At 45.4% G+C, this 12,663-nt stretch overlaps 1 protein-coding gene across 1 annotated transcript in view; it reads left to right on the top strand.

The window, feature by feature from the left end:
• The window catches only part of ANO2 (anoctamin 2), a 281,244-nt gene that overhangs the window by 251,114 nt on the left and 17,467 nt on the right, over positions 1-12,663 (top strand). Inside the window, exon 19 of the mRNA XM_074983665.1 lies at positions 4,064-4,212. Within this exon, the coding sequence (XP_074839766.1) occupies positions 4,064-4,212 (149 nt within the window). The remainder of the gene's footprint in view (positions 1-4,063; positions 4,213-12,663) is intronic.

Genomic DNA, 12,663 nt, shown 5'->3' with positions numbered 1-12,663 from the left:
ATGTCCTGCTTTTTAATTGTCTTTACACCCAGTAGGCCATAACCTCAGCTGCATCTGGCATAGGGCAGCTTTTACAAGATATTTACAGGTCTCAGATCCTAGGGGTAGCAAGGTCTGGTTCAGTCTCCAGCACAATGTAGAGCAGCCTTAGGACTCCAGCCACATCCCCAACATAGCCCTGCACTGTGCTACTGTAGAACTGGCTATGATGATGCGACACCACACAGGAATTCCCCTTACGTTTGGGTAATCTCCACATTGCTTGTCACTATGATGGCACAGAGAAGCCGGAATATGGGCCAAGAACCTGACCCAATCTATTTTTGAGAAACAAACAACAGACCTTTGTCAGTAAAGTTTCTTAATATAGGTTGGATAGCCAAGTAGCATTGCCCTTCCTTTGGAAAGGGGTCCGAGAGACAGCAGAATTTGCTGTATCAGGAAAATAAATAAATAGATCTACCACTCCGTCACAAAATTCTGTCTGCAACACCCACATCTGGCTCAAAGGCTTTATCACAATCTGGGGGGAAATAGTGAGGACCCCAGGTATGCCACGGACAACACTCCTTTGAAGTAAATCCATATTTTTAGTCATGCTTTTCATATGTAAACTGCTATAAAATAAATTACACCCTTTGTGAAAGACAAACAGAAAATGTGAGAAACCTTTACATTTGATGCTAGCCCTAGTGTAATAATATGGGGAAATGTGTGTTTCTTTTACTCTTCCTGTGTTTTTTTCAGTATGTAAAACAATATGAAGTGATCAATGACATTGAAATGCTACCTGCTGAAACATAAAATGTTCACTCATCTGTCAGATGGAGATTCAGTGTGCATTGAGATAATAAGCACGTACTTTGCACAGATAGGACCAGACTCTGATTCTCTGATTGCCATTCATGAGCAATTGCTTATATAGGTAACTAAACTGTATAACGCAACCTATGCATATGAACTGCTCATCAGAGGGATTAAGGGATTCATAATCTGGCCAAAAGGTAGTAACACTCTGTTGAAAGAGAAACCCATGTATAGTGTGTTATGAAAAGTATTATTAAGTGTCAAGTTTAATACTTCTAAGTTTTCTCATGGGAGATGGTATGCCCTTTCATTTTCCTTAATGTATTTCTTAACAGACATGCCTATGGTAATACAGGTTGAACCTCTCTAATCCGGCACACTCTCATCCAGCAAACACCATAATCCAGCATTATTTTAATTAGCCTGAAGACTTGTCATGGGTGTGGCCAAGTTTCCCAGGGTCCCATTAAGCTTATTTACAGCCACCAGTCCTGGCTGTCAGTGTTTGGTGCTGTTCTTTAGCTGTAATTCACCCCTAAGTGTCTTCTAAGAGCCCAGTAAACAGTGGAAGTATTGGTAATGTGCTAGGCAATATTGACCTCCTCCAGTTGAGCACTGGTCAGGTCCTGAGCATGCCGGACAGACGAGAGAGGTTCATTCTGTAGTTATAATTAGAGAGGGGTCAAAATCTGAACCTTGGATTCAAGCTCCTCTTAAATATGGAGTCTGAGGGAATGTGGCAGAAGCAGTCTTCTGATGTGTCTTTAACTGTTAAGAACCCCACTGCAGTTTATTCACACTTACTATTCCCACAAAGCTATTGATCCATTTACCATGTCATGTACAGTTTTAGTTTTTCCTCAGTTCTGTTCTGAGGAGAGAAAAGGGAAAAGATTCATCTACCCAGAGATCCTTCTTGGCCCTGGTTCTGCTAGCCTGCCTGTCTTCCCTCCTATATTCCTCCTGCCTGTCTATCCCTTCCCTCTCCTTCTTGTCTTTGTTTGTTAGTCCTTCCTGAGCCCATTCTATTCCCTTTATCAGGCCTCTGTTAGGTCCACCCTGCAGGAATTACTTGGCGTTTAAGTGACCAAAGTGCTAGGTTCAACTGTTGATTCCCAATATTCTGTCACAAGGAATCGGAAAGTTCTGTGACTAATCAAGAATTCAAAATGTTTATTTTCCATTTCTAATTAAAAAGTAGTAAGAATCTCACAAGAATAGTAAAACTTGAGACAGCAAAGATCTTTTAAGTTCAGTTATTCTGCTTTAGGAGGCTGAAATCTCACACAAGCAGTGCTTTTTTTTTTCATTTCTGCATGCAAAGTCCAATTTGTTATGAGGATGTTCTAAATTGCAGGTGTGCACAGGCGTGCCCATTGTGCACAGGCGTGCACATTCACTCACTTTCACTCTCTCTTTCACACACACACACAAACACACATATGCACACATTTCCCTTTAACATACTTCTTCCAGGCTTTATAATACCGTTTGGCCATCTAATTGCCTCATGTGTGTTTCAGGAAACTCTCTAGAAAAAGGTAACTTGAAAAAAAAATCCATTCGTTGTAAATATATGATAAGCCTTTCTTGGACTGATATTAACACCTGTATAATTCCACAGGGTCTAGAAATTTAAAAGTAAACAATAGCTTTATGCCCAGTTTCAGGATATAACTTTCACTCTTCTCATCCATTCACTTGTGTTTAAAACAGGGATGTTATGAGCTTAGCCAGTAAGCATACCATAACTGGCTTTTGCTGGTGAACTCTGTTGGCAGCCGGCTGCACCAGGCTAGAGCAGTACCACCTATGAAAGAGCCAGAGAAAGGGTAACAGGTACCTATGGCTGCAGCAAGAGCTCATGGCCATTGCAGGACTCCAGGGCTGTGGCAGGGCAGGGCAGCAGGCCCTAGATAAAAAAGGTTAACCATTTTAACATGCCTAATTCAAAATACTTGTTACCACTTTTAACAGCACTTACACTTTTTTTGCCTATTGCTTTTTATTGCGTGGCATTTTCCCTTTCATTGTACACCTGACTAAAAGGGATTTGTGTGTGCATCAAGGGGATAATATCCTGCCAAGGGCCAAATTCTGTTTGCCTTAGTCATACTCTGTGCTGCAAGTGGCTCCCTTCAGCTGCTTCTCTCCATGACCTCTGAGCACAGCACAGATATAGTGGAGAAGCAAAGCCATCCAGAATCTTCCCAATTGAAATAATTTAAAAAAAATTAAAATTATTAAGTTTATTACTTATTTATATTCCCAAACATTTTAATTGGTGTGTTTCTAATTGTTTTGATTATTTACAGTACTTTTCTTGGCTGTCTCAGAGAGGTAGTGCATGGAGTTTCTGCTTGCAACGTTCAAGTCATTTGATGTTTGAGTGGGCTTATGTGTTATGGGGAGTATCTCTCTGTGGGCGCACGAAACCATTGCTCTGGGATCTTCACTGCCCAGCTGCTGGTTACCAATCTGATTTTAAGGTGCTAGTATTGACTTTTGGTAGCTCACATGGCTTGGGGCCTACCAGCTGGAGATGCCATCTCCCTCCCCAGACAGCACTCTCACCAAGCAGGAGTGCTTTCATTGGAGTTCCTTTGGGTTTCAAAGAGAGGCAATGTCTTGCACAGGGGGACTGTAGTCTTAGGATTTCACTTCACTCCTGCCCCCTGTTTGCTTAAAAATAGCCCCAATCTTTTGACCTTCAGCATGTGTCACAAGGTCCAGCTCTGTTCCCTAGCTTGTGGGGAAGAGCCGATGCCGGACCGGGTAGCATGAGGATAAAGGTTTGTGGCTGGAGCGTTATGGAGGGCTTTCTTTTTTGTTGTTGTTGGTTTTTTTAATTCTTTTTGCCCCCTTTTTTTAAACAGATGACGAGAGAGTAGATCTATGTTTACTTGTGCATTTTTAATGTTTGGCAAATGTGCCTGGAGCCTTGGATAGATGCCTTATCCTCTGCCTGCATCTGAATAAATATTAGAGAATAATGGGCCTGACTCTGCTCTGTTCAGTCAGTCTTAGGCTAGTGGCAGTGATGTTAAACAGAAGCACAGGCATTGCCACATTGGATCAAGTTCTGTGTCCTGTCTCTCACTGGCCAATGACAGATGCTGCAGCAGGGGAGATGCAAGAAACTCTGCCATAGGTGAACATGGGATGGACTGTCATGACTTTGGGGTAACACAGCAGAGTCTGGCTGAATTCCTGTAAAAGAGGAAGAGTTGATTTAATTAGACCTTTCGTTTCTCAGGAAGCTGAAAAAGCTTTTGAGGAAGCTGAAGGATGAAGGGATTGAGAAAAAGGAAAGCGACTCCAGCCACTCAAAGCTCCCTCAGCAGTGGGATCTTGACTACAATTTGGAACCCTTCACTGGACTGACTCCAGAGTACATGGAAATGAGTAAGATTTCTGAGTTCATGAGAGTCTTTTATCTTAAAATCTTCTCTTTTTCCCCCCGTCTGTTTTCAGTGGATTTTAACAGCAACCATAATTTTCCACAGCATCAGAGTAATACAGTTACCATGTGTTAGCCTGAGAAAACATACAAGTTTTAAGTACAGGTTGTACCTCCCTGCTTCAGCACCCTTGGGACCTAACTGGTCACGAACAAGGGAATTTGTCAGTCCCGGGGAGGTCCCCTGACTCTGGCCCCCGCCCAGCTTGTGCTTAAGTGATGTACCTCCCCATCACTGGCCAGACCCCACCCTGGGCTACTGGCCCTGGCCCTGGCCCTGGTCCCAGCCCCACAGCTATCAGCTCCAGTTCTGGCCTGAGCTGGCCTGCCTGATGCCAGGACCAGCCTTGTGGATGCCAGCTGTAGCCCCACCCTGAGCCCCATGAATGCCTGCTCCAGCTGGGCTGCCAGACACCAGCCCTGGTCCCATGGACGCCAGCTCCAGCTCCACCCAGGCTGCTGGATGGTGTCTCTCACGCTGGCCCCACTGAGCTCCCCGCTTGGCAGGGCCACAGTCCCCTTGTCACCAGGCTCCCAGACGAGAGACCTCCCAGCTCCAGGTCTTTGGTTCTGGACTATCCGTGATCCTGCCATACCAAGGATGTTGCTAGACCAGAGAGTCCCAGATATGAGAGGTGCAGCCTGTACTGCCTGGTTTCATCAAAGTTATTTGCAGATTAAGTGGGTTCAGAGATGCACTATACCACCAGCAGCATACCACTGGGGAGGCGCACTGTTAATAATTGTAAGGTCTCCAAAATATGATTATTTGTGTTACAATCATTCCTGGGGACCCCAGCTGAGATCCAAGCACCACTGTACATGGCATAGGACACATGGAAAAAAAAGAACCCATGTTACAAAGAACTTATCCTGTACGTAAACAAGACAGACAAAAGGTGGGAGGCAGGAAGGATTATTATCCCCATTTTACAGAGGAGGAACTGAGGCACATACTGATTCAGTGACTTATCCACAGCTATGTAGAACATCTGCAGCAGAACCAGGAACTGATGCCAGGTTGCCTGTGTTCCAGGCTAGTGCTTTAAATAAAATAATCCTACCTGTGGAGCAGTGTGTACACTCTTTCTTCTCTACCATCCACAGTGAAGTAGAGAGGGGGGCAGTCATATAGGCCCCCCGCCCAAATACTTTGGAGATTCAGGTGCCGTTGCTCATGCATATGTTCCTAAGCTAATTGCACTCAGACATAGAGATCTTGGGTATGATTCTTCTCTCATACCAGTGTAAAACAGGAGTCAGACCACTGGAATCAGTGGAGCTCCACTGCCATGAGAGGAGAATAAGGCCCTATATTCCTAACATTTTTATGCAATCCAGAACTGTGGCCCATTTTAATTTCCATTGACTGATGAGTTAATGTCTCTATGGCTACATCTACACGTGCACCCAACTTCGAAATAGCTTATTTCGATGTTGCGACATCGAAATAGGCTATTTCGACGAATAACGTCTACACGTCCTCCAGGGCTGGCAACGTCGATGTTCAACTTCGACGTTGCTCAGCCCAACATCGAAATAGGCACAGCGAGGGAACGTCTCCACGGCAAAGTAGCACACATCGAAATAAGGGAGCCAGGCACAGCTGCAGACAGGGTCACAGGGCGGACTCAACAGCAAGTCGCTCCCTTAAAGGGCCCCTCCCAGACACGCTTTCATTAAACAGTGCAAGATACACAGAGCCAACAACTAGTTGCAGACCCTGTATATGCAGCACGGACCCCCAGCTGCAGCAGAAGCAGCCAGAAGCCCTGGGCTAAGGGCTGCTGCCCACGGTGACCACAGAGCCCCGCAAGGGCTGGAGAGAGAGTATCTCTCAACCCCCCAGCTGATGGCCCCCATGGAGGACCCCGCTATTTCGATGTTGCGGGACGCGGATCGTCTACACGTCCCTACTTCGATGTTGAACGTCGAAGTAGGGCGCTATTCCCATCCCCTCATGGGGTTAGCGACTTCGACGTCTCGCCGCCTAACGTCGATTTCAACTTCGAAATAGCGCCCAACACGTGTAGACGTGACGGGCGCTATTTCGAAGTTACTGCCGCTACTTCGAAGTAGCGTGCACGTGTAGACGCAGCCTATGTGGCTAAGCAACTCTGTGATCCAGAGTTTTTCAGTCAGGACAGTACTGCTGCTGTGACTTGAGCTGCACTTATTACACCAATACGACTGGTCTTCATGCATTTGGAGTTTAAGAACCAAGCCCACAGTAGCCTCCTCCTGTGAACAGAAAAGAAGTGTGTAACTAATCAGTATGGGTTGAACTTCTCTAGTCCGGCACTCTCTCATTTGGGAACATATGTGATCCAGCATGGTTTTAGTTAGCCAGACGACCACTTATCATGTGTGTGATCAAATTTCCCATGGTCCCATGAAGTTTGTTTATAGCCACCAGTCCTGGCTCTCAGTGTTCTGTGCTGTTATTCAGCTGTAATTTACCCTTAGCTGTCTTCTGACAGCCCAGTAAGCAGTGGAAGAGTTGGTAATGTGCCTGACAATATTGATCTCCCATGGTCTGCCAAATTCTCTTGTTTAGCACAGATCAGGTCCTGAGGGTGCCAGACTGGAGAGGTTCAACCTGCACTTATAAGTATTGGGTATCTTCTATGGAAATAGTATTCATGGCTTGGTTTAAGGTTTTTAAACTATGCTTTATGCTGTTTTTTCAACTGAGTTACACAGCTGCAATAGAGATCAGAATCTGGCCCATGTGGCAGTTGGACAGTGAAGTTTTCACATCAGAGCCAATAGTTTTCTATCTGCCAGAGTTTTACAGAGAATGCTCCATCCACAGGAAGTTTATTTCCTGAACTTCCCTAGCTTTAGTTCTTCTTCCTGGACCCTTTTCACCTCCCTTTCCCATCAGCACAATGAGTAACCTCTATTCTCCAGAAAACTCTTTTCTATCCTGCAACCCCGGGACCAGGAGGTTGCCAGATATTCAAATAGAGAGGTATACTTAACAATGCATAACACTAAAGAAAAACAGGATTAGATAGTGAGAAACAAATAAAAATGTATGCAGAGTAATTTATTTACCAACAGCAGTAACATTTTACACTGTATCAGAGAGGTAGCCATGTTAGTCTGAGCTTCAAAAACAACAAAAAGTCTTGTGGCACCTTATAGACTAAGAGATATTTTGAAGCATAAGCTTTCGTGGGCAAAGACCCACTTCGTCTTTGCCCATGAAAGCTTATGCTCCAAAATATCTCTTAGTCTATAAGGTGCCACAAGACTTTTTATTTTACACTGTAAACTTCTACTGTGTTTGCTGTATTTATGTCTATTTACTTTCACTATATTATGGAAAACATAACTAAAATTTACTTATGGTTAAAATGCCAGTTATTTGAGAGTTCTGGATGATAGAAGTCCAGTTAAGACAGAGTTTACTGTACTACCAAGAGAGGGCAGTGACAATAGGGATGAATTTGATTTAGGAGGTACAGCAGCATCTGATACAGAATTCCAAAGCAAAGCTTACAAAGGCCTCCTTTCCCACTCTAAACACACATGTAGCATAAGCTCCGAGGAGCATCTCTAACTCAGCAAAACCAAAGAGGACAGAGGTGCAAATAATCACCAAATGATTCAATGACGCAATCCTGGGATATGGTCCAATGACGTACATCCACAGGGACATGAGACTACAAAGACGCAATATGAAGAGATTCCAGGGAGTAAGATATAAGGCACAGACACAAAACAAAATTGCTGCCTACTCCGAAGCAGTATTGCCATGTCAAAAGAGGATCCCAGAGGGACCAAGCACAACACAAGCTTCAGGGCAGAAAACCATGCAGAAAGGAACCAAAGCTTGTCACACAAACAGCAACTTATCTGAAATCAGACAGCTGTTAAATATTGCATGTGACATCCCCTTTTTAAATTACAGAGAATTTACTCCAACAAAAGCACCTGAATACATGCATTTTCTGATGAAATGTGTCAGACAAGATAGGCATACTTTATGTAAATATTTTAATTTGTCTAATGGCAGGTGCATTGTAACATTCTTTCTAGCTTAACTTGTTGCCAGATCTTTTGACCCTGCAGTGATGCCAAAGAGACTTAAAGATGTGTTTTCCAGCTGTTTCAAAACCAACTCTCACTCACCTGGGAATCAGGCTGTAGGTTGTAATAGTCATTATTTTAATTCCCACCTTTTATTTTCATAGGCTCATAATTTATTGAAAAAAATTTCCTGTGGGGCTGAAATGTTGCAGGCTTTCCTTCAGCTCAGAGGTGACCTTTGTTGTGAAAAATATGAGGAGTCCTGTGGCACCTTAAAAAATAACAGATTTATTTAAAGTTTTTTGTGTGTGTAAACCACTGCATCAGTAGTAGTAGTAGCATCCTCCAGTCTACATAGACTATGGATTGTGCCCTTCGTAGTTCCGTTTGGCATCCTCATTTGCAGCGTCAGCTGTGACTGTGAAGACCCACACGAGAGTGACAGTCCTTGCTGCATCTGTTGCATATGTAATGGGTGTCTGGCAGGTCCTTGCTGTGCTTTCTGTGGGCTCGCTTCTCCTTTGCTAGCTGTCTAATCCTCAACTCACCCTTCTGAAGGCCTTTGTATAGTTCCTGCCTACATTTGCTGCAATCATCTGCCAGCTCCTCCCAGCTGTCTGGCTTAATGTCTACTTCCCTGAGGTCTCTCTTGCAAACATCTTTGTATCGCAGCTGGGGGCGTCCGGGAGGTCTTTTGCCAGAGGCTAGCTCGCCATACAGGATGTCTTTTGGGATCCCTCCATCATTCATCCTGTGGACATGGCCAACCCAGCAGAGCCGCCGCTGCCTGAGGAGGGTGTGCACAGTTGGGATTCCAGCTTGCTCATGGACAGTAGTGTTGGATACTCTGTCCTTCCACGGTATTCCAAGGATGCGCCTGAGGCAGCGCAAGTGGAAGACGCTCAGCCTGTTTTCCTGGCGGGTGTACAGGGTCCGAGTCTCGCTGCCGTAAAGGAGGGTGCTGAGGATGCAGGCTCTGTAGACTTGCATTTTGGCGTGAGTGTACAGGTGGTTGTTATTTCACACTCTCTTGCTGAGTCTGGACAGAGTTGTGGCTGCTTTACCGATCCTCCTATTTAGCTCAGTCTCCAAGGACAGGGTGTCAGTGATGGTGGACCCAAGGTAAACGAACTCGTGGACGACCTCCAACGTATAGTTGTCAATGCTGATTGATGGAGTAACAGCAATGTCCTGAGCAAATACATTTGTCTTCTTTAGGCTGATGGAGAGCCCAGAGTCCTTGCATGCTTTGGAGAACCGATCCAGCAGCTTCTGAAGCTGGTCTTCTGTGTGTGACATGACAGCAGCGTCATCTGCGAACAGCATGTCTCTGATGAGGACTTCCCGCACCTTAGATTTAGCTTTCAGCCTTGCAAGATTAAACAGTTTCCCATCAGATCTCGTGTGCAGAAAGATGCCCTCTGTTGAAGATCCAAAGGCGTGTTTAAAGAGGAGTGTGAAGAAGATCCCGAACAATGTCGGAGCAAGGACGCATCCTTGTTTGACGCTGCTCCTGATGCTGAAAGCATCTGATAATGTGCCATCGTATTGGACGGTTCCTCTCACATCTTCGTGGAAAGACTGGATCATCTTGAGTAACCGTGGCGGACGTCCTATCTTGTGGAGCAGTTTGGACGGTCCATCCCTGCTGACCAAGTCGAAGGCCTTGGTTAGGTCGATGAAGGCAATATAGAGTGGCTTCTTTGCTCCCTGCATTTCTCCTGCAGCTGCCTCAGAGAGAAGACCATGTCAACGGTAGATCTCTCTGCACGGAATCCGCACTGTGATTCAGGATACACCCTCTCAGCAATCTTCTGGAGTCTGCCGAGGATGACGCGAGTGAACAGTTTACCAGTGATGCTTAGGAGGGAGATTCCACGGTAATTGTTGCAGTCGCTTCTGTCTCCTTTGTTCTTATACAAGGTTATGATGTTAGCGTTGTGCATATCCTGTGGAACCTCTCCCTCTTTCCAGCACAGGCACAGTAGCTCATGTAGGGGTTCCAGGAGAGTGTCTGTGCCACACTTGATTACCTCTGGTGATATACCATCCTGGCCCGAGGCCTTTCCTACTGCAATGTTGTCGATGGCTTTCTTCAGTTCATCCACAGTTGGTTCCTGGTCCAGTTCGTCCATTACTGGTAGGAGTTCGACAGCATCGAGGGCTGAGTCGACCACAATGTTCTCGCGTGAGTACAGCTCGGAGTAGTACTTGACCCAGCGCTCCATCTGTTTGGCTTTGTCAGTGATGACTACACCAGATCTGGATTTCAAATCACTGCATCAGATGCAACACTATCAGATGTTGCATCTGATGAAGTAATTTTACCCACGAAAGCTTATGCCCAAGTAAAGTTGTTAGTTTTTAAGGTGCCATGGGATTCCTTGTTGTTTTTGTGGATACAGACTAACATAGTTACCCCCTGAGATTTGTTTCGAAAGTTTGAGCAAACTCCTGTCCACAATATTTAACTTATATAAGGATGAAAACTATGCATTTTTCCCCTTTGTAAATATTTTCAGATGCTTTTATTCTCAGGCATAACTCAAAGATGTCTGCTACCAACCACGACATTTTGGATGTTTACCTGTTTCTCTCCCAGACCCTTTGTTTTTATTCATCATCAACATTAGAATGCAAAATAACTGTTTAAATACTCCGTCTTGCACATCTGTGGTAGGGGATGTATCTCTTGTGGGGAGCTGTAATGTAGCTGAGAGTTACACGACCAATGCCAGCACTTAAAGGCCAAGTTTCAGCTTTAAGCCACTGAGGAGAACCTAGAATTCCTGTCAGGATATGCTAGGAGTGTATCCTGACATGGGAGCTCCACCGCTGGTCTGCAGGGTACAGCACACGTTCTGTCATATCATTCAGGTAATGCCAGCTGGAATAGAGCTGGAACGGGGCCATTGAATGGGGCCTCTCCCCATCCGTGTGCTAGTGCAGTGACTGTGTTCCCCACCCCCGTTTGGCTGGCTTTAGAACAGAGTTGTGCAGTGGTGAAGAAGGGTCATTTCACCCTCTGCTCCCTACTGCACATTCACATAAGCTCTTTTGCCCTGGTCACACATGCTCCATGTGGGGAGGGACGGCTGAAGTGTCACTTCCTTCGCCGGAATTCCGTGTGGACATGCCTGCCTGCGTGGCAAAACTTGCAGGCTCCCGACCTAAGTTACCAGTTCATAAACAGAGTCATCATAAGACTTACAACATGCTCTTCCTACGTGTCCTCTGTTGAAGTAATAATGTAGAGTACCTCATTGTGCAATCGCTCATGGATAATTGGATGGATACCATGTTTCAAGAGACAATAATCTGCGTCCCAGGTGGATGAAGTACTATTCCAAATATTTGCTTCCAGCAAGAGAATTGAACTATGTGGTAAGGAGAATGGCTCATTGTCTCTATTATTATACCAGTTTCCCAGCAAACTGCCCTGTCTGTGGGATTCAAGACAAATGTGAAACAAATGAAACGTAAGCTGCTCCTCCCCTGGCCTGCCTGTTGCTCTGAGTCCATATCACTAAATTCAGCTGTCAGATTCACTGCTGAGTGACTCAGACCACCCACATGGACAGGAAGCACTTTGAGCCGCTCAGCACTGAAGCTGTCAGTTGAGATTGTTCTGAAGGGCATCAAGCAGCAATGCAGAGGCCGGGAGCAAATAAGTAGAGTATTTACATTTTCCCCCCACCCCACCCCCTAACTTGGACTTGAAAGCATGGTGTGGGGAAGGAGAGGGTGTGGAAATCCCAAGGAAGGAGAGAGTTTTATCTTCTTTACTTTTTAAAAATGAGATTGCAGCTGGGCTATTAAATGCGATAGGGTTTCTGAGAAAAGGATGGGGAGTCCTGCTTGTTGTTGCAAAGCCAGGCCCTGAAGTCCGTACCCAGTTTTCATTCTGTCCTTACTCAAAGTACTGCTGCGGTCAATTGGTGTTTGCTTGAACAAGGGTGAGTGAAAGCTGAGTAAGGCCCTCTGGTTTTGGTTCTGTGGGTATGGTGGGTACTCAAAACCCATCTAGATGTTGGAGGACAGTCTCCAGAAAGTACTGAGGGACAGATGTGTGGAAATATCTTAGGTGTTTATGTCCCTTTTATCTGAGTGTCTACCACTGTGAGGTAAGGAAGTGTTTATCCACATTTTACTGGTGGGGAGCAGAGGTACAGGGGGGAAGAAAAACCATGGACTTACCAAGTCACACGGGAAGTCTGGGAGAAAGCAGAGATTTGAATGCAGGTCTCCTAAAATCTAGATGAGCACCTTAGCCACTACACCCTCCTGCCCTCCCAGGGCCTTTGAGCATTTCCTCTCTAGGCTTCCACTGACGGGAAGTGAAGGAGCTGGGGCATATG

This window comes from Carettochelys insculpta, chromosome 1 (genome assembly GCF_033958435.1).
Source record: "Carettochelys insculpta isolate YL-2023 chromosome 1, ASM3395843v1, whole genome shotgun sequence".
Taxonomy (NCBI): domain Eukaryota; kingdom Metazoa; phylum Chordata; order Testudines; family Carettochelyidae; genus Carettochelys; species Carettochelys insculpta.
Note: the sequence above shows the minus strand (reverse complement) of the source record. Positions and strands in the feature narration are given on the sequence as shown.